At 51.8% G+C, this 22496-nt stretch overlaps 1 protein-coding gene across 5 annotated transcripts in view; it reads right to left on the bottom strand.

Annotated features, from left to right (window-relative positions):
- Nucleotides 1–1506: 1506 nt before the first annotated feature.
- The window catches only part of KLHDC4 (kelch domain containing 4), a 48266-nt gene continuing 27276 nt past the window's right edge, over nucleotides 1507–22496 (bottom strand). For all 5 annotated transcript variants that reach the window (XM_087870390.1, XM_045772727.2, XM_045772732.2 and 2 more), the window contains 6 exons: nucleotides 13837–13929; nucleotides 10908–11067; nucleotides 5281–5356; nucleotides 3506–3714; nucleotides 2587–2989; nucleotides 1507–1812 (listed from right to left, as the gene is read on the bottom strand). In XM_087870390.1, the coding sequence (XP_087726516.1) occupies nucleotides 1613–1812; nucleotides 2587–2989; nucleotides 3506–3714; nucleotides 5281–5356; nucleotides 10908–11067; nucleotides 13837–13929 (1141 nt within the window). In that variant the 3' untranslated portion in view covers nucleotides 1507–1612. The remainder of the gene's footprint in view (nucleotides 1813–2586; nucleotides 2990–3505; nucleotides 3715–5280; nucleotides 5357–10907; nucleotides 11068–13836; nucleotides 13930–22496) is intronic.

The raw sequence follows: 22496 nt of genomic DNA, 5'->3' as shown, positions 1-22496 counted from the left end.
TGCAGACAGGCTCCAGTCAGGGGACAGCTTCCCGTCTCTAATCTGCGGTGAGAGCCCACCCCCTCCAGGCTCCGTCCCAGAGGCCGGCCACTCTGACTGGTGAGCTCACACTGTCAAAGCTGGGGGGGGGGGGGGGCCGAGTAGCGTGAGAAGGCTGGGGGAGCGAGGGGCCGCTTCTGGGACAGGTCAGCCCCTCGTCCTTCCATGAACACCCTCCCAGGCCAGGCCCTGCTCTGCCACAAGTGGGGACGGCCACTCTTGTCTATTAGCGTCCAGGCAATGACAGGATGGCCTGTCCCAGGGAACAAATGGGGTGCTGGCCCTGTCACTAAAAACACTACATTCTCATGGTAGCAGACACTTAAGATGAAGAAAAGTACCAAGTGTGACTTCAAGGCCCAACTTCCAACCCCAATTATACAATGAAAACTGGTCTCCAGCCACGCACCCTGGAGCAGACACCTGTCTGTGCGCAGACACCACAGGCTGCCGTGACGGCCCCCACTGCACGGGTGCTGGATGGTGGCACCACGTGGAGACAGCGGGGTTCCCGACCTCAGGCTTCCCATCCTCCCGTCACTCTGCCGCTGACAGCCTGGCGCCGGAAAGGGGAAGGGCAGGGGTGGCTCTAGCAGCTCCTCCTGAAAGGCCAGTGGAGCAGCTGCGTCATCGGGACACGCACTCAGAGCCCCCCGAGCAGCCAGCAGCAGAGAAAACGCAGAACTGCCAGCCAACAGGAACTTTATTTCCAAGACGGACAGAGACACAAAGTGTGGCAAGGTGGGCTGCCACCCACAGCTTCCAGAGATCAAGGCTGGGACCTCCAGACCGACAACGTAACATCAACTAGGACGTGCGGCTCCTTGTCTGGCCAGAGGGAGACGGCCCACAAAGCACCCCATGTTCTACTTCATGTTCGAGGTGCCGCCTGCAGCTGCAGCGGGGGCGGGGGACTCGCCTCCGCACCATTGGCGCAAGCAGGGCTGCACAGAACACCAGCTCTGCTGCAGCTTCGCCCCAAGGCCGGTTTATCTTACACCCAGTGATGCTGAGGGAAGGCCACTGCACCTCACTCGGGTTAACTTCCGGCCCAGTGCGGGGCTGGGGGGTGCTCAGGCCGAGTCGTCACACACAGTGTTTGCCAGGGCGTGGGCTGCCCTCTTCTCGGCGTGGGGCCCAGCATGGTCCAGGGTGAGCTCCACTCGATACTGCTCGGGCCCGGGCAGGCCGTCTGCAAGCCGCTGGGCGGGCAGCACCGGGGTGTGGGAGCTCCCCCGGGGGGAGGGAGGGGGCAGGAGGGAAGCATGTTGAGCCCAGGATGGAGGCCTGTGTCAGGCAGCTCCAGGGGCCACCCGCTCACCGCCTGAAGGGGCGAGCACGGGAGCACCACATTTACAGAAATCACACGGCGAGGGCACTCTTCCCTCCAACCAAGCAGCCAGCACAGTGCCGCTCAGACACACTCCCATACAAACGTTCGTTCAAAAACTGAAGCCTGCCTTGACAGCACGTCTACAAAGCAAAGCCAATTTTAATAAAACTTCGGTGAAGCATTAAAGTCTCTTGATACCAGTAAAAATTAGGACTTGGGAAGCAAAGTGACTGCTGAGCTCTAGGTCTGGCGCGGAGCAGCCGCCTCTGGAGCGGCTCGGCCGTGGGTCTCCTGCCACCCCTCACCGGCACACGCGCCACACTCACCCCCGGCCTCCCCGCTGCTCTCGCCACTGTCCTCGTCCTCGTCTCCACCCTCGGTGCCCTCGTCTTCGTCGCTGTCCTCTTCGGAGTCCGTCTCCTCCAGCCACTCCTGAGCTCCTTTAAAGCAAAAGCACACGTTCTGAGTGTCAACAAGGCAGGGCAGCCCCCTCACGAGACTCATGGTGTGGAAGCGGCCTGGCCCCTGCGCCTCCGCACGCTCAGAGAAAACGTGCATTCTCTTGGTCTCCAAGCAGAGGCGGGACGAAGGAGACTGACTGGCAGAAACAGAAGACCCATGCCGAGTTCTCTCCTGCTCCCCGGCTCCAGCCTGGTCTTGCTGGAAGACTGAGAAGTCTCGCACCGGCCATGGAGTAACTTTCCCCAAAAGTATGGATTTTAACTTTATTTCTAGTCTCCAGGCTTAAAGGAAGGAGTGGTGGCCTGTGTCCAGCAGCTGCCTGTGAATGTGGAGATGAGGGATGGAGCAGTCTGGACCAGAGCACAGGAGGCCTGGAAGTTCCCCCAGGTCAGCGGCCAGCTCTGCCCTCACGTGCTCAGAGGCAGCGGTCCCTGGACGAGGGGCTCGGTGAGACCTGTTTTGCTCTAACGCCGCTCTGAGCACCACCAGGACAGGGCTGAGGCTCATCGGAGCACTGGAGCAGGCAGCCCACCCCCTCTGCTCCCAGAGCAGGGCAACACGTACAGAGGCTGTGGCCCCCGGCCCTGACCGGGGCCCACCCTGATGTGAACGGCCACAGAGGGGAGGCGTGGGGTCTTACCCACTGCGGGTTCAGTGCCACAGGGCAGATCTGAGGGGGCAGACGCAGCAGAGACGCTCTGACGGGGTTCCCGCCCCAACTGGAGGAGGAGCTTACCTCCACCCCCGCTCACCTGGATCCATCTCCACCAAGGCCGTCCACTCCTGCATCTTGTGCAGATCCAGGCAGTACAGGTCGCTGAGGGTGACCTGGCGGTCACCTGCCTCAAACATGCCCCCGTAGAGGTAGAGCCGCCCGTGCTTCACAGCCAGCATGGCGTTCGAGCGGGGGCTTGGCTCCACCACGGGGCCACCAGCTTCGTCGGGGCTGTCCTCCTCGTCGGACCGGGGCTGTCCAGCCGAGCCCGGGGCAGCCAGCGTCTGTTTTATGGTGACCACGGTCCCGTCCTCTGTGACCACCTCTCTGACCACCTCCAGGGGCTCCTGGGCACCGGCCCGGCCATGCTCCTGCTTGTCAGCACCTTCGAGCTCTGCTTTTTTGCCCCTCCTACGTTTCTTCTTCTCTGACTTAGGTCCCTGTTGATAAAAAGCAAGGCCGTGTGTTTTAGCAACACACAGCGGTGAGCAGGCAGCACCCTCGAGCCCCAGGGAAGGCCGGGCCACAGAGCCCAAGCACCTGCTGCAGTTCACCCTGGGGGCACAGAGCCTCTGCCTGGGTGTGACCGCCTCAGAGAAAAAGGCAGAGAGGGCCACGTGTCCACCCAATTTCCCGCAGAGGCTCTCCAACCAGAGTGGAGTCTCAGCCAGAGTGGGCCGGACCGCCGACCCCATCAACTCATCTAGACCTAAAACCCCAGGGGGACCCCGATGCTGGGACGGCCACCCACGGTGCTGCTATGGAGTGGGCAGAGGGACGTGGGCCGAGATGCCGAGGGCTCCCATGGGGCCCCACACACAGAGGGACTGGGGAGGCCTTGGACAATTCGAAACCTCGCTGAAGAACCAGCTGACATGACGGAGGGAAAGCGGGTGCAGTGGGGGCTGCGTGTGACGCGTGACCAATGCCGTGCGCGCGTTGGGGCCTGGCTCTACCTTCAGCCGCCCTGCAAACCAGCGGTTCCTGGTGGCGTCGTAGAAGTGCAGGTCGTTGAGGAAGTCGCCCTCCAGGCTCTCCTCCTCTTCCTCGTCACAGACACCCCCGAAGAGCAGCGTCTGATGATTCGGGGTCACCGCCACCGAAAAGCCAGACCTCGGAGTGGGCGTGGCTCCTGCCGGATTAATTCGGGTCCACACCCACCTGCCTGTTGGGAGGAGAGGAACACGGGGTAAGAGGGAGCCCGGCCGTGGCCGCACCCAGGATTGCCCAGCCCCCAGTGACTGGGACAAGCAGAAACACAAGACTGCAGGTGAAAGGCCACCGGGCACACTCGTTCTGAGCCCTCCGCAGAAACAAAACACAGTTCAACACGCCCCAGAGTTTCATCCTGCTCGCGAAGGTCCTGCGCGCACTAACATTTCTATGTGCCCTCCAGGCGTGCCCTCTGCAGAGCACGCCCTGGCTGCGGCTCTGAGGCTGGACCGAGAGCGAGGCAGGCAGGCCGCAGTGCCAGGGGAACCTCACACCGCGCCATGCCCTGCGGGGGCCCCCTGGGCCCAAGGCAGCTGCTCCGCGCTGGCCGTGCAGTCTCGCCCACTGCTCAGAACCGCAGACACCCCAGCTCTCCAGCAGGCAACATGCACGTGTGCGCGTGTGCACACACGCCCTCTCTCTCTTTCTCTCTTGGCACATACTGGTTAACGTGGTAACCCTCAAAACGTGACCTAGTGTGAAGCATGGGGGAAATGTCTTCCCATGACATCCAGAAAAAAGAACTAAGACTGTTCCTTTAATGAACGTTTAAGAACAACTGAATGGAAGCGACAAATGGCCAGCGTTGTACCATGTCGTGCCCAACTGTGCGTCAGTACACAGCACAGGCGCCACTCCGGGGGCACCCAGGACGGGGCCACGAGGTCAACTCATCACAGCCAGCATGTTAACATCGTACGGAAACAGAGAAGGAAAAACACCGAGTGCCCTGGCCCGCGACGCACGTACTTCTCGCTGGCGGTCAAGGGCCTGATGCCCGGTACACAGGTTGAGCACACGGGCTCAGTGTCCAGGGGCCTGGAACGCACTCCACTTCCAGCTCTGGCTCCCTGACGTGCACACCAGACACGTTTCTCCTCAGTGGGAACCAAGGTTTGGAGCCGAGGGAAAGGCAGAGGTCCTCATTGCTCCCTGCAGGGCAGCATGGCTGGCGTCCTGAGACACGCCCGGCTCCCCGGAGTAAGGGTGGGAGAGACGGAAAGGTGGCAGACAGCCTTGGGGGAGGGTGGAGGGCTTGCTGCAGGTCCCAAAGCAGACCCAGGACCAGACTGGCTCACCAGGGTCTAGCCCAGCCTGCTCGTCCCAAGACTCAACACAGGCCACCACCTGACTCTCCGAGCTTTAGAAAGTGCATGTGGGGGCCACTGACCCATGTCGCAGCAGCCACTTGCTCTTGAGCCAGAACAAGTCAGGGAATGGCTGACAAGCGTGACTTCCACTCGCTCTGACGGGAGCTCCTGGGTCAATGCCGCTTGTGCTGGCCGACCCGAACACCTGAGGGTGGACACTCCTCGGCTGTCCCTGCTGTGTAGACACTTAGGGTTATTCCTGGAGTGCCTGGCCTGCCTGTTCAGGTGAGATCTGGTCATGACTCCAGCACAGTGTGCAGGGGCTCGCCACCCCCCCCACCCCCCATTCCCAGGCAGGCGGGCCCTCGGGTCTCTGCCCTGCTTCCCGTAGGAGCCTGTCGCCCACCCCCATGACCCAGCGCATGTACCTTCTCTTCCATCCTCAGGCTGCAGCAGGAACATATCTGAATGCTGGGTGCCTCTGTCCACATCTTTCTTGACTCTCTGCAAAAGGACCAGGGAGTCGTGTGAGAACTGGTCAGGAGCCACCCACAATGCCCCGCACAGCCCCCTTAAGCTTGTGGTCTGGTTTCCTGTTGGGGGGGGGCCTCGGGAGCCTGCCTTCAGATCAGCCTCAAAGAAAATCGGAACTACGGCCAGTTCAATTCTGACCTCACTGAGCATATATAATAAAAAATGTTGATTTATTAACCAAGAATAGATTCTGAAGGTTAAAAATTCACCACTCTAACAAGCGCCATTGTGGCAGGAACATTCCAGCGCTCTCTTGCGGGCACTTCCACGGCTCTGCAGTGACCCTGTTCTAGGTGGAGGGGCTCTCCCAGAGCGCACGGGGCCCTCCTCCGAGGCCATCATAAAGTTTCATCACAGTTCCCATGTGTCCCCAACCCCATCATCTTTTAGTTCACAGACTCAGGCTTCCCTGGGAGAATCACATTCACGCGCACCGCCCTGGCCAGCAAGCTGCTACCACTGAAAAACTTTCTGTGGGTCTCCAACAAGGAAACCAAGGTTTCTCTGCCCTGAGTCCTCAGCGTCACATCAGCCACATGGCCCCAGGCTCCCCGTCTCTGACGACCCTCAGGAGTGGGGAGGTCTCTGCTCGGCTGTGCTGCACCTTGTGTCTCTCCTGAGATCTGACACTTCTCTCGGCACTGCACACCCGCTGGTGCCACGACTTACCACTGCTGCTGATCCCGCCCCCCGGCCTGCAGCTTTGCACAGTCCTCTAGGGAAGGACATCACTCTGCACAGCCCCACTCTCGGCGAGGGAAGTCATGCTCCCCCCCCAAGGGCGCACTTGGCTACAGAATTTATGTGAATTCTGCATAGAGATTTGTCCCTTTACCTGATCCATTCATTCATTCAATCATTTGCTTATAATCAAATGGACTCATGGATTTTTATATTATACTCTGGGCTGTAATCCAATCTGCTTTACTTTGTTGCTAAAACAGTTCCAGCTTTGGCCACTGGGAATCCTTTCAGCGGCTCGTGTCCATCTCACACACCCACGTCCTGTGGGTTTCCTGTAAGTACTCCCTTAGGTTGGGGCACCACAAGATCCTCCAGCCTCATCCCATCCATTTCTTGACCCAGGCCTGGAATCAGCCATTTCCCCTAGGAGCCCTGGGTCCTTTCACTGGAGATGGTTAGAAACCAAGATCTGGGCACCAGGAGTGCTCCCTGCGGCTGTTACTTCCACCCTCCACTCCCCCCCCCGACCCCCAAGCTCAAGACAGGATCAGGAAATACGTATTGCACTTCTTTTCCTCGCAAACACAGGTGTGTGTTTACTACAGGGGGAGAAGCTGGTTTCCCTTTTGTAAAACAAAGCCACAGTCCAACTGTCCAAAGACTGGACACGTGACCTGATGACCCCAAAGCCCAGGAGGTTCAGGATCGGCCCTGCATGGGGAATGGCCTGCATTCCCAGAAATGAAACTGGGTCTGTGCCGCTCTGGTCTTCCTTCTGGACACATCTGCAGGATTCAAGTGAGGCAATGTCTGCGCATTAGTTATTCAGACAAGACATTCTCTTTCTCTAGCAGGTTCGCACGGTGGGAGGACTACCCTTCCACACCATTAGGCCCGGCACGAGCAGGAACTGAATTCACACCCAGAGGCCCCGCCTGCCAAGGAATTCAGTGACTGCTCTGTCATTAGAGATACAAGTCACAGCTGAGCTGCAGCCCCTGCATCGCTGCCCCTGCTGCCCTGAGTGCTGTTTTGCTGCCGGCAAGGGTCAGAACCTCCTAGTTAAGGTGGCTCTTCTATGCTGTACCAACGACACACCTCCTTGCCAGGCCCACGAGCCAGAACCCTTCCCAAGAAGGGCGATGCCACAAGCCCGGGGCCCTGGCTTCACTGCAGGCTGGCACGCAGGCCGGGCTCTGGCTGGAGGGGGATGCATCTCACACCCCTTCAGAGCGGAGCATGCTGGCGCCGGGGCTGCCCGCCCCCCAGCTCGCTAACTCCTCCCGTACAGCACTGTCTTTGCCTGAAATGCAGGGACTTCCCCAAAGTCCAATCTCCTGTCCCCAAGGGGACCAACAAAAAGCTGCTTGTGTAACTCTTTTATCGTGGATGGCCCACGGCAGCTTCTTTCCATTAACGCCCAGTGCCTTTAGAGGCGCACGGCTCGTCTTTTCACGAGACTCCACAGCCTGGAGGAGGACACGGGGTCTGCATAAGCCTTGGGACAAGTCGAACTCCCACCCGGGGAGCATGACACTCCACACAGGGTCTCAGCCTCTAAGGACGAGCACTTGGGTAAGACGCTCAGGAGAGCCGCCAGTGACGCCACACAGCAGAAACTGTGCACAGTTCACAAAGAATGTATTCCCCACTCACACGTTTCCATCTACCGTAGTACTAACGGAATCCATGGAATCCAAAGATACTTATGACAGAGACACGTATCACGTGTTACAAGATTACACTGAAAAATAACACAACTATCTCCAGAACGACTCAGAATGTGCCCGAGACCCAGGCACCTCCTCGCACTGCACTCACACCCTGCACTCGGGTCCTCGAATCAGCAGCTCTAGCTCCCTCAGCGTCAGACGTGGAGACGGACTCCCTTCAACCTCCTGGGCCACTCCAGACGCCTAGTTTCAGGGCAATTCAACCCCAGCGAGGGGCGGCAACAGGTCTGAGATGAGAAAGGGCCCTGCGCTGTGCACTCTGAGGAGCCTTTGCCAATTGTCTGCTCTCTGGAGCCTTCCCCAGTCTGTCCCCAGAGGGTGGGGAGAGGGTCCATACAGAGCGGCTGTAGCCTGCAGGAGAAGGACCACGCGGAGAAGCACCTTCAAGGAACCGGTGTCTCCAGGGCCAGCGAGAGCAGCCGCCTGAGCACAGCCTGACCAGGGCCTCCGGAAACAAAGGAAAACGCCACAGGCCATTGGGAGAAGGTGCTCCTGCAGCTCCCAGGGAGGGGAGGAGAGGGGAGGGGAGGGGCAAGGAGGCCTACGGCCTTGTTGCTCTTCTGTCCTCCCCAAAGGCAAGGAGGAGCTACTTTCAAACAAGCCAGGAATGCCTGGCTCCCGAGTCCAGCACGGGGCAGATGGCCCTGCCCCTCTAAGCAGCCAGCAGTGCCAACCAGCTGCCTCATCATCTTGGCAACAGGACGTCCTTTATAAAGTTAGCACAACTTTATCCTGGTTCCCTTGGATTCACAACAGCACCAAGTGTCAACACCTGGCACGGGGGACTGCTGAGGTGCCCAGGTGGACCGTCTATGACACACAAAACCAAGAGGCTGTTTCGCCCACCCCTCACAAGACCCTGCTCTGCAGGCGGCTCCAAGCTGCTTCCAGGGCATTTGCACTTGATGCCATTTGGCGGCTGTCAGCTCACCACCACGGAGCCTGACAAGGCCTGCCCCGGACGGGGACACCAGACAGGAAGGAGCCCTCCGCCAGTCCAGGCTCCAGGACCGTGAAGCGTGTGCCAGCCAGGACTCAGGCAGCCCACCACCCACTTAGACTGACACGCTTCAACATTTCATAGCGGCCGTAACTCCAGTCTTCCCGACTGTGACACATCCCCCATGGATCCAAACAGACAAGCTTTCCACTGTGATTCAAACGCCAAAGTCCTGGAGCAAGCAGCCACTGAGAGAAGCGGTCTTGGCCTGTCCACACCCCTAGCCGGTACTGCTCGCTGGAGAAGAGCAGTTGTTGACAAGGAGGCACTATTTTGATTAAATATCGTATCTCTTTAAAGTGGCGTCAGCATCACAAGCTTCCCTCCTGTATCCCGTCTGGTTCATTCGATGAAGCACAAGGTGTGGGTACAAGCTGTGGCCAAAGCAACCTGTTTCTCGGGCCCTCCCAACTATCACACTTCTAGCTGAGGCCAGAAAACCAATCAACGTCCTCTTTCTAGAACAAAGGCTGACCACTTCCTGAGCGGTAGGGCCATGACTCACGGGGGCAAAAGGGGTGGGGAAGAAGGCGGACACAGGACACTCTCCCACTGCAGGACAGACTCCTTGCCAGCACCCTCCTGACCACCCACAGGCAACCTGCTCAGCCCCCAAGTCAGACGGCCCGTTCCACGCGTGGGAAACGAGATTTAGAACTACGGTGAGACACCGCACATCCACCAGAACGGCCGAGAATAAAAAAGACTGGCGGCATCCAGGGTTGGCAAGGCTGTGGAGCAACCAGTGCGGGAAGGGCTGTGACACGCCCCACCCCGTGACCCAAGCAGTCCCACTCCTATCTGCCCAAGGAACCAGAACGTAGAGCCGCACAGTGACCTGCACAAGGACGCCCACAGCAGTTCTGTTCATAAGGGTCAAAAACTGGAAACAGCCCAGGTCCACGAATAAAGAACCGAGAAACCGTGTCACTGTGGAATACAGCTCGGCACGAAGACGCAAGCAACGAAAACGTGCAACGTGGTCAGATCTCAAAAGCACAGTGAAGGAAGGATGTCCTCCTCCACGGAGCACATGTGTCCCAAGTCCCAGAACAGGCATGTCGAGGACAAGGTGGGACAAAGCAGAGACCGGCACCTGCCTCCGGGTGGGGGAAGGGCACAGCAGAACGAGGGCTTCCGAGCACCCACACGCACCATCTGTCACAACCAGCAGGTACACGCTTAAACCGTGTGCACGCCACTGCAGAGAAACCGTACATTAAAAATGGAACATTGAGGGGCACCTGACGGGCTCACCTGGGGGAACACGCAACTCTTGATCTCAGGGTCGGGAGTCTGAACACCCGGATGGGTGTAGAGATGATGGAAAATAAATAAAGTTAAGAAAAACGTTGAACACTGAACTCTACATGCTGATACGCGTGCTCCGGTGTTCCAGGGGAAGTGACTGATGTCTGCGCTTTTCTCTGAAATACGTCCAGAGAGCTGACGGGGGGATGATGGGCACGCCTACACGAGGAGTGAGGACAGCAGAGCGCTAACTAGAGAAGGTCTGGGTGGGGGGACGTTAATTCTTTTAAGTCACTATGTTGGAGAATTTCAAACTATAAAGGCTAAGAAAAAGCCTGCAGTGAGACACCACCTCATCCCTGTGGGGCTCACAGGTGTGTACAAGCCGGCGAGGGGCTGCTTGTGGGCTGCAAACACTGTGCAGGGCACCCTGTGTGGGGACCACACCAGAGCCAGCCTGTTACACTCGTGCACACGCACCCGCAGAGGCACGTAGCACTCACTCCAGCGCGTCTACAGTGCTCGCGGCAACGGTGGCCTCCACCACAACAGAACACTGTACTGGAGCTGGTGTCTGTGGCTTAGGCATCAAGAGCACCCCCCCCCCAATACAGAATTATTCACACTGCAGCATGCTTGGGCCGTACGGGTTACAACATAATATGGGGTAATATGGCTGAAAAAAATCTTAATATATTCACAGGGAAACAGATGAACACTACACCAATTTCTACTTCAATAGAAAGTGTTTCTATTAAACTAATTCGCAATCCTATTTGGAAGTTTCCATTCCTGGTGAAAGTGAAAAAGGCAACGGAGAGGAGCTCCGGGTTCCCTGCCTGCCGTGTCTTACCTGTTTTGAGTAGCCCCCGTAGATGACGATGCTGCCCTGGGGGGTGACAGACATCTGGCAGCCTGAGCGAGGTGTGGGCCCAGCCCCTGACGGGGACAGTCTGCTCCACGTGAACGTATCCAGGTTAAAGGCATACACGTCATTGTAGTAGATGTAATCTCTGGTTATAACACAGGGACACAAATGAGGAGGTGGAGACATTAAAAAGTGAACCTGATTCAAATTAAAGGCAAATTTTCTGCCATTTGTAGTAAGTTACCAGTTTCATTAAAGTTCAAATCCACATGAAGGGACCACGGGCATATATGACTCCACATCTGGAAACTAGAGATAACGATAGCTCAAAGAAATACTGTAATTTGCCTGGATCTGAAAGCCTTTTTATAGTCTGAGAGTATATCATACTTCCTTATAAAACTTACAAAATCACCATCTTGCAAATCATTACATTAGGTTACCATGCATGTAATTTTAAGCTCATGAATTACAGAGCCAAGTGAATACTCAGAAAGGAGACACTCAGAGCTGGGCAAGGGCTGGGAGGAGACCCTGAGCCAGGCTGAGCATTCCTGAAATCGGCGTGCCTAGAGGCCCGTCCCTGTAGCCCGGCAGCTGTGCAGCAGCAAGGGGACCCTGAGGCTGCTCCTGGGACTGAAGTGGCAAAGGACTCGAGTGCAGAGGGGGCCTTGAGAAGGAGCCCGTGGGTGGGAAAGCAGCGGCTCAAGGATGCCGTGTTCTGACGTAATGTCATGGACAGGCACGGGCAAAGCCAAGGGGTCCTGGGCCAGAATGACATGAGAAGAATACAAGGTGCTCTCCAGGTATTCAAAGCAGACAGCCAGGCCTGAAGTGAGCAGCTGTCCCACAGTGTGAGCAATTCTGTCTTTCCTACAACTCACCCGAGTGTGGCAACCCGCAGCCCGCGTGTGGAAGCGCTGCCGGGACAGGAGCGCCGGCGAGAGCCCAGTGGCCTCGGCCGCACACAGCACGGGCACAGGCTGCCACCGAGCAGGTGCCCCTCCTGACTGGCACCCACAGAAATGCTTCTCCCTCTGCACTGCTCGTGCTTTCTCTCTCTCCCCCAAATGAAGTCTTTTAACAAAAATTCCCTTCTACACATAAATATCAACTGTTCTTTGGCTTTTAAAGTCTAACTAACTTGTTTCATAAGGAAGAGGACTACACAAGTAGCTTCACTAGTATCTTTGTTTTTTCCTGTGTGTTTAAATACTTTGTAAACAATAATTTTAAGCAAGATAACAGATAATAGTTTTGAAACCGTTCTGATTTTGAAAAGGTTGCAGATTCCAACCATCATATAAGCCTTGATCCACTTTCTAAGCTGTGAGCTCCCAGGGGAAGGGCCTGTGCTGGCCCCAGCACCTCGCACACGAGCGGTGAATTAATGCACCGGCACACGAATCCCCATGTGTGTATGACAAGTAATTCCTAGTTTAAAAAAAAAGTGTCAAGAATAAATAATAAATGACAATCCCTTAGTATACGTATAAACTTTCACAAACAGCCCGGGCTCTCTCATCCCACACGGCAACGACCCACTGCACGCCTGCAGGGCGGGAGGCCGAGCCGCCCGAAAATGAGCAACCGTCTGTGCAGGCCACACTCCACCAGGCGCTGCGGAGCCTGGTTTCCGCAACAGGACGTGGGACCGCGAAGGGCTCCACCAACAGCACGGTTTCTGAGACTCAGTATTAAAGCATTACTACGCCCACGTTACACCTTTAAGGACACAAAATCACTCCTGTTTAACTTGAATTATGCTTTTAAAATCCCCTCCAAAAGCATTCAAGATTTTATATCCCCTTTTCTCAATTAATAAAACATCTTTATTCATGAAGAAAAACTGCAGCTGTAATTGAGCCAAATCTACAGTACAGCACCTCAGCTGAGACCAGGGTGATGGGTACGAAACACCGCAAGACCCTGACTCAGACCCCCTCCTTCACGTTCACGTCCAACGACTGATTCAGGAGTCAGTCATTATCAGAAAAAAATCACGCGGTAGAAATGTGAGAGGTGCCATGATGGTTCATAAATTGAGGACTCCTGCTCTTTCTTAAGGAGTCAGGAGAGGGAAGCGTAGAGCCCGGCTGCTGGGAGAGACAGCCACCCACCCTCCTCCACATGGGGCCTGGTCAGAAGCAAAGCACAACACACGGGGCCTTCGCCAGGCAGGACAGCCTCGCCGCATTACACAACCCAGCACTGCATGACGATGGTGACAGGAACACGGACTTGTCCCCACGTGTCCTGTTTCTTGGAACTGAACTCAGGACCTCCAATAGGCTGTGGTGTGGACGACAGGCCAGAAAGCCTGTGAGCCTGGCCGGGTGTGAGCACACACAGAACATACGATCCTGGTGGTTTGTACCAACACAGCCCCTCTTCAGACACCCCTGCTCTCGCCGCATCCCCAACACAGAGAGTTCAAAGTTATTTTAGCCCAGAGGTTCTCAGAGTGGGGTCCCCTGGCCAGCAGCAGCAGCGCCCACAAATTTGCAGAAAGGCAGAGTCTCAGACCCCACCCCAGGCCTACTGAGTCAGAAACCAGAGGGTGGGGCCTGGCAACCAGACTTCTACCAAGCGCTCAGGGGATGGTGTACCAGGCCAAGGAGGGGAATCCTGTGTTACACAGGACTGGCCGTATCATTTGCAGGTCTCAGCGTAAAATAAAAATGCAGAGCCCGTTGTTCAATAACTATTAAGAACTTCAAGACGCTGACGGCCCGGGCGGCGGCGGGGTCGGGGGGGGGGGGGGGGGAGGCTGCCTCGGCTGCATCCGCAAAGCTGGCTCTGGTTTAGGGATGGGCGGCATCGTCCATGGCTACTCAGAATGGTTCTTCCCCCCAAAAGTCCGCTCCCTACTGTTCCAGGAAGCAAAGAAAGATGTCCTGCAACTGGTACCAACCTTGTACTCTCGTGGAAGCCACCAAAAAGGATTAGCTGTCTCTTCCAGGCTACCATCCGATGTCCGCTCCGACCTGAAGGGCCTCCTGTGGATCTGAAATGGGAAAAAAAGAGACCACTTTTTACACTGATTTCTGTTTCACAAGCACTTACTGAGCACCAGTTAATTGACCACAGATAACCCAGACCATCCCGAGTCTAGCTGGCTGCTATAAACGTGCAGAATCGAACAGGAGACAGTTTACATGACCTTGGAGTAAAGATCTCTGGGAGTGAGCAGGGCCTGAGAAATAGAAACTGGACTCCATTAAAACAGAAAACCTCAGCTCTTCAAAATAAACCATTACAGAATAAAACAGCAAGAGATGGAAGGCGGGGAGAGAGATTTCTGGAAACACTCATCTGACCAATGACTTGCACCCAGAATACATAAAAGAACTCTTGTATCTTAGGAGTAGAATAAATCCAAAAAAATTTTAGGCAAAAGATTTGAACAGAAGGCTAAAATAAAAACGGGAAAGAAAACACACACAAATGGCCAAAAAAGACAGCAAGAGATGGTCACCTCCCTCCATCATCCGCTGTTCGGTGAACAAGCTGAAAGCACAGTGTGCTCCCTACCATACGCCACTAGGGGCCAAAACCCAATGACAGGATCAAGTCCTCACGAAGCCATGAGCCGAGAGCTGGCTCCCTCACACGGCACGGGGGCAGGGGGAGATGGCACAATCACCGCGGCCGCTCCTTCCACTGTGAAACGCACTTAGCACACGACCTGGCAACAGGATGCCAGATCCCTGCTCAGATATGAAAACACAAGGGCATACGACGACCTACATACACATATTGAGAGCAGCTTTATTCATAACTGCCAAACACCGGAAGCAGCCAAGAGACGTCTCGACGAGTGAACGAATAAAGTGCGGGGCATTCATACGATGGAATACTTGCCGGCAACCGACGGGGACCGTCTCCTGACACACACGACACAGACAGGTCTCAGAAACCTCACGTTCAACGAAGCAGACACCAGAAGAGCACGTGCTATACGTTGCACTTGTAGGAGATTCTTAAAAAGACAGAAATCAATCTGTGGTGATGATAGTAGCTGCCTAGGGCCAAAGATGACAAGGGGACTCACAGCACGTGGGAAGAAGAGAACTTTCTAGAGAGACGCACACCTCTTCAGTCCTGAGTATGGCGGTGGTTAGACACGCCTGTGTATTAGCTGAAAATCCTAACAGTCCAGCTAAAGGGTAGTCATTTTACTGAATGGGATTTTATCTCATTAAAATGGATCTAAAAATACATGGCAATACATAACCAACAGAAGGACTTCTGAGTTCTGGTTTGGCGTACAAGGGACTTGAAGTCACCAGTCCGTTCCAACAAGTAAAAAGTTGAACAGACTGAAAGTCAACAACTCTTCTGGGATCACGCACGGGTCAAACTGCTGGCCCCCAAATTAAAGACAGGTGAGTACAGGAGTCACGCCTCCAGAAGCAGAGGCTCACAGGCAGACACTGTGGGAACCCGTGCTGGACAGAAAACCTGAACTGGACAGACATGCTGCCAGAGGCGCAGTGCAGCCACACTCAGAGTGGGACACTGCAGGAGGACCTGGGCACAGGGCCCCCACCATACTGTGAGATCTACCCAGGGGCTCAAACACATTCCCACAGTAAATACCGCAGGAAAACCCCCTCGCGCTTCTGGCAGGGGCAGGGGACGGCAGAAGGAAGTGTTCTGGAAAGCGCCTGAGCATTCTGTTCCTCTTGACACTCTGCTCCCTCACGGGAAACCAGCTAACCAGAGCCCACCGCGTGCTCGAGTCTATCAGAGCCAAACTGACCGGGGCAAGAGAAATGTCCAACCCCAGCTGCCTCCGGGCATGCTGGCCCACCCACGAAGGGGAGAAAGAAACAGAGGCACAGGCTCAATAAAGAGCTGAGACCTCCTCACGGGACGAGTGCGCCCCCCCTGCTCACACACCTCACCTCCACACTCCTGAAGGCCGGTTGACGGCACATCCTCCTACCTGGTCCATCACGTCCTGCTAGTGAGGGGACACTTCGGAGGTGCGCAGAAAGCGAAAAAAAAAACACCGTCTGAGGGTCCAGAGCAAGCACCAGAGCCAGACAGGCAAGGGTGCTGGAATTACGAGACCAGGGATTTAAAACAACTGTGAGGAATACACTAAGGGTTGCAATGGAAAAAGCAGACGGCATGCAAAAGACAGACAGGCAATGAAAGCGGTGAGCGGAAATCCTAAGAAAGAACCAGGAAGAAATACGAGAGCTCAAACCACTAACAGAAACACAGACTGACCAGAACGGCTCCGACGGGCTTGCAAGCAGGCCAGACGCGGCTAAGCATCCCAGAGCCGCAGAATACAGCAATGAAAAGCTCAAAAACCCAAAAGAGCGAACCAAGGAGAACCAAGACTGGGAAAAAACAAAAACAGAACTGAATATCCAAGGACTGTGGGACGATTAAGCTGAACGTGTAACAGACGCATAATGGGCTTGCCGGAAGGAGGAGACAAAGGAATAGAAGAAAAATATGAAACGGTGAGAATTTCCCCAAACTGAACTCAGACATCAAACCACAGATGCAGGACGGTCAGCGGACACCAAGTGGGCTCAATGCCAAGAAAGCATACCTAGGCCTGTCATTTTCAAATTACAAAAACCAAAGAAAAAGGAAAAACCCTGAAAGAAGCCATAGGAAAAACAATACCTTACCTACAGAGGAACGAAGAGGACACTGAAATCCAACTCTTGCTCAGAAACCGTGCCAGCAAGAAGAGAGTGGAAGGAAGCACTTACGCTGCCGGGAGAAAAACATCACCAAAACATCACTCTTGCTCTGCACAAGTACCCTTCAGAAATAAGGAGAAATAAGACTTTCTCCGACAAACCAAAATTCGTGGACTTGGTTGCCGATAGGCCTGCCTCACAAGAAACGCTCAACGGTCTCTGAGAGAAAGAGAAAGAGGTCTACATAAGGATCCACATAAAGGAAGGAAAAGAACTGAAGAAGGAACAAAGTCAAGGTAAAATAAAAACGTTTTTTCTTACTCTTAATCGAGCTGACAAACAATCTGTTCACACCGACAGCGGCAGCGACGCATCTGACCACGTGCTTCTACCCGCACCCACGTTCCTAAAGCTTGCTCCTGTGTCAGAGGAACAGAAGACAGCAACGCTACAAGGAACAAGGGAAGGAATTCAGATTATTTTGCTATTTCAATGCACTCATGCTACTTCACGAGTGGTACGTTGTTATCCGAAGGTGGACTTAGATTAGTTGTAAATGCACACAGCCAACCGTAGGGCAGCCAGCAAAACAGAAAAACGATGGTATAACTGATATGCTAAGAAAGGACAAAACTGGAATCCTACAACATGCTCAATTAAAACCACAAAAAAACACCAAAAAAAGTCAAAGACAAACAGAAGAACAAAGCACAAGAACAACAAAGAGAAAACAGTAACAAATATGGTAGATATTAATCCAGTGTATCAATAATCCCTTTGAACAATAATGGTCTAAATGCACATTTAAATGACAGAGATTGTCAGAGTGGATCAAAACACAAGACCCAGCTATGTGTTGTCTACAAGTAACCCACTTTAAACATAAGTACGCATGGAGATGAAACGTATACACGTGGAGAAGATAAACCATGCCGACAACTAATCAAAGAAAGGTAAGAGTAACTACATTTCAGAGAGAGCAGACTTCAAAGCAAAGAAAGTTACCAGGGAGTTAAACGGGCATCACGTAAGTACAAAGGGATAAACCATCCCAAAACACTTCTTAACACGTGCAAACCAACAACAGAATGTCAAACTGTGAGGCAAAAACTAACAGAACTGCAAGGGGAAACAGACCTACTGCTGTCACAGTTGGAAAAGTCAATGCCCCTCTCTCAAAAATGGATGGACACAGCAGCAGAAATCAACAAGGACAGAGCTGAACTCAACACCACCATCAATCAATGGGATATAACTGACATCCACAGACCACGTCATCCAACAATGGGCAGAATACATTCTTCTCAAGCTCACCTACGACATTCACCATGATAGACCACGTTCTGGGCCACAAAACACACCATAACGAATTGAAAAGAAATAATGCAATGTCTGCTTTTAGACCACAATAGGATTAAACTAGAAACCAATAACAGAACGATAGCTGGGAAATCCCCAATACAAAGAGATTAAACAACACCCTTACAAATAACACGTGAATAAAAGAAGAAACAGGAGAAATTTAAAAATATCTTGAACTGAATGAAAATGAAAACACAATTTATCAATTTGTGGGATGCAGTGCTTAGAAGGAAATGTGTAGGACTGAATGCACATATTAGAAAAGAAAAAAAGATCCAAAGTCAATAATCTAATTTTCCACCTTACGAAACTTGAAAATGAAGCGGAGACTAAACCCAAAGTAAGCAGAAGAAAAGAAATAATGAGAGCAGAAATTCGTATTTTTGAAAACTCTGAAAAATTTTGAAATATTTGGAAAACAGAAAACAACAAAACCAAAAGCTGATTCTTTGAAAAGCTTGATAAAAATCGATAAGCCTCTAGCCAAGCTAAGAAAAAAAGAACACAAATTAATATCAAAATTGAAAGTCAGGACATCACTACAGATCCTACGGAAATTAAAAAGATTTTTAAAAAGCAGTGCTATAAACAACTCTATGACCACAAATTTGATCATCTGGATAAAGTGGGCAAATTCCTTAAAAGACAGAATTTACCAAAATCCACAAGAAGTAGACAATCGGAATAGGCTTACATCTATTAAAGACATTGAATTAATAATTGATAATCTTCCAAAACAGAAAGCACCAGGCACAGAGGGGTTCACTGGTGAATTCTACCAAACATTTAAGGAAAAAATGATACCAAACCTCTATAATCTCTTTCAGAGCATAGCTTCTACCATCCATCCAGCACTACCCTAATACCAAAACCAAATAAAGACATTACAAAAAAAAGACTACAAACCAGTATCTCTCAGAAACACAGATGCAAAAATCCTCAATATTTACAAATCGAATCCAAAAAAGTATAAAAAGAATTACACACTATGACCAAGTGAGATTTATCCTGGGTATGCAAGGCTGGTTCCACATTCTAAAATCAATTAATATAACCCATCATATCAACAGACTAAGAAAGAAAAGTCACATGATCATACCAATAGATGCGGAAAAAGCATTTGTCAAAATCTAACACCCGTTCAGGATTAAACTCTCTCAGTAAACTAGGAATAGAAGGGAATTTTCTGAACCTGATAAAGATCTACAAAAACCTACAGCTAATGAGTACTCCATAATGAAAAACTGAAAGCTTTCCCAGTAAGATCGGGTACAGGGCAGGGATGTCCCCTCTCACCACTCCTTCCAACACTGTCACAGAAGTCCTTGCTAATGCAGTAAGAGAGGAAAAGGAAATAAAAGGTATAAATATTGGGAAGGAAGATATAAAACGGTATTTGTTTGCAACTGACATGATCTATGTATAAAATCTGAAAGAACTGACCAAAAAACTCCTGGAACTAGTAAGTGATTATAGCAACGTTGTAGGCACAAAAGTCAATTGCTTTCCTACATACGAGCAATAAACAAGTGAAATTTGAAATTAAAAACAATACCATTTATATTAACACCCCCAACACGAAATACTCAGTATAAATCCTACAAAATGTACAAGATCTATTTGGGGGAAACTACAAGACTATGATGGACAAAATCAAAGAACTAAATAAATAGAGGGACATTCTGTGTCAGAGGAATAGACGGAAATTCGGTATTGTCAAGATGTCAGTTCTTCCCAACTTGATCTATGGATTCAACGCAATCTCAACCACAATCCCAGCAAACTGTTTTAAGGGTATGGACAAATGGATTCTAAAGTTTATATAGGGAGGTAAAAGACCCCAAATAACCAACACAATATTGGAGAAAACAAAGTTGGAAGACTGACCTACCTGACTTCAAGACTTACTATAAAGTTAAGTAATCAAGACAGTGTGGTGTTGGTGAAAGAATAAACAAATTGTCCAATGGGATAAAACAGAAAGTCCAGGATTACACCCCCATGAATACAGTCAACTCATCTTTAGCAAACGAACAAGGGCAATACACAATGGAGCAAAAATAAGCCTCTCCAACAAATGGTGCTAGAACTGGACATCCACATGTCAAAAAATGAACCTAGACACAGATCGTACAACTTTCACAAAAATGGATCACAGACCTAAATGTAAAACAACTGATAACTGGACTTCATTAATTTTTGAAACTTCTGCTCTGCACAAGACATTAACAGGAGAATTAGAAACCACAGACTGGGAGAAAATATTTGCAGAGGACACATCTGAGAAAGGATCAAAATCTATAAATAACTCTTAAAACTCAACAATAAGAAAACAAACAACCTGATTATAAAAGAGCTGACATATCTGGACACGCTTCCTAGATTCTTACAGATTACAAATCTCAACTCCTACATGAGAACCAACCTCTAGGTGCCTCTGCTTCCTGCATGCTGCCTTGGTGGCTCTGAAGGCCCAGCTCTCCCACCTACGGAATTCAGTCAAGTCCACCTCCAACAAAGACCTCAACAACTCCAGGCTGCAAAGGACAGCGATACCCTGAACCACGCAGTCCAGCACTTGTTTGTACAATGCATTCTTCTGTTTACGTCTCTGCATTATACAGAGCTTCCCCCAAAACTAGGTGCTATAAAAAAATACATCAACAGGGGCAGGTGGGTGGTGTAGTCACTGGAGGTCTGACTCTTGGTTTCAGCTCAGATCATGATCTCAGGGTCATGAGACAGAGCCCCATGTCAGGCTCCACACTCAGCGTGGAGTCTGCTTGAGACTCTCTTTCCCTCCCCCTCTGTCCCTCTTATGCTCACATGCTCTAATAAATAAATACATCTTTAAAAAAAAATCCACACACAGAATCTCAAAATGAAAAGGAAGTTCGAAGTGCCCCATGTTTCCTCTTCAGCAAATTCCAGATGAACAGCTCATCACACATCGCTGTGAGGACCCCCAGGGTCTTCCCTATTCCAATCCAGAACCAATTCCATTCTCCCCACCTTTCCCCAAATGCTTGATCACATGGTCTCTCTCCCCTAAGGCCCTCAGTTTATTAATGCCCCACTGAATGTGTCACTCAAAATCAACACCATACTTGTCAGTGGAAAGTCAGCCAAAAGTAACCGATACCTGTTCTCGGATGCCATATTCTGTTCATCCAACCTTTAAGCACTAGCCTTTGGGTAGCCTCACCATGTGCTGAAGCCAACCAGGATTACAAGTTACTAAATCCCTCCTCTTCCACTAGCAAGGGCAGCTTTTATAGTCAGCTCTCTCAATCTCATATTTGCATGCAACCTACAAGGGACACTTCTCCCACTTCAATTTCATCTTGTTGGATTTGGTCCACGAAGGTAATTTTGGATATGCTGAATTTGTCAACCAATTTATTTGCTCTCCCTTCTAGCTTTGTATCACCCACAAATTTAGTAAGTATATTTTAAAATCCAAATTCATGATAAAAATACCACATGAACACAGCTCAGAAGGAGGGTCTGGGCCCACCATGATACCGGCACCCACAGATTCACGCGGTTGCTGGGCGCTGACCTCAACTGGCACCCCGCACAGTGGCAGCAGTGCTCTCAGCGCTGGTCACGCTCCACAGGCCGCAGGAGCCGTGTGGCCATCGTGTCCGCTCTGTGCCGGCTGCTGAGGCAATGGGCCACCCTTCACGGCGGCACATTACAGAGGCTGAATGAGAAGAAAGACACCATGCGTGCTGGCAACAAGTCGACTGCCTTCTGAGAAATATTCTGATAGAATACTTTAAAAGTACGATCTGGGGAACAAGTTTTCATTCAACACCTAAGCTAGTATGGAGCTTCCAATTCCACTTCAAAAAAAGTTACACAGGAGACCCGAATACTTCGTGAACCTGAAGTCCCACTGCCATCGCTCAGCGATGCCCTGCAGCCACGAGGCTAGAGGTTCAGGGCCTGCACTCAGCTTCCTGTCCACGAATCCCAGGGGTGCGTGTCCTCTGGTGAGGCAGGCACGAAACACTCAATTCACTTCTTCTGGCAGCAGCCAAGTATCACTGTTTTGTAACCAAAAAGAGAAAATTTTTCTATAAAAAGACTCTATATACCCCTTTAGAAAAATAAAGCCAACCAAAAAAGCCTGTTTATATCTGAATCTCCAAAAGGCACTTTTCAATTGCCGTCACTCCTAAATATGGAGTCTTAGAAAATTAACAAGTCCTACTCAGCCAGATCTATATGTGGAACAGAAATACATGTGTAATGTTGTGGGAGTGAGTGCTTTTAAGTGCATCTGAGCTATGTGCAGGATGGCATTCCTAGGGCAAGCTGCCACTTAGCATCACCCAGGCCCCTCTATCGGCCACCGCGGTGACATTTACAGGAAACATACCAGCACCAACTAACGCCATGGCTCCGGGCACAGACAGTGTTAAACAGCTGGTATGAAATGATTCCCTGCGCCACTTTAGAGTTTATACCTTACAAAATGATATGCTCTAGTACCATGCCAGGCAGCCCAAGACATCCGGTGAGCAAAGGAACC

This window comes from Ursus americanus, chromosome 21, assembly GCF_024610735.1.
Source record: "Ursus americanus isolate L20-20 chromosome 21, mUrsAme1.1.p, whole genome shotgun sequence".
NCBI lineage: Eukaryota > Metazoa > Chordata > Mammalia > Carnivora > Ursidae > Ursus > Ursus americanus.
The sequence above is the reverse complement of the archived record's forward strand: the minus strand, read 5'-3'. Positions and strand labels throughout refer to the sequence as shown.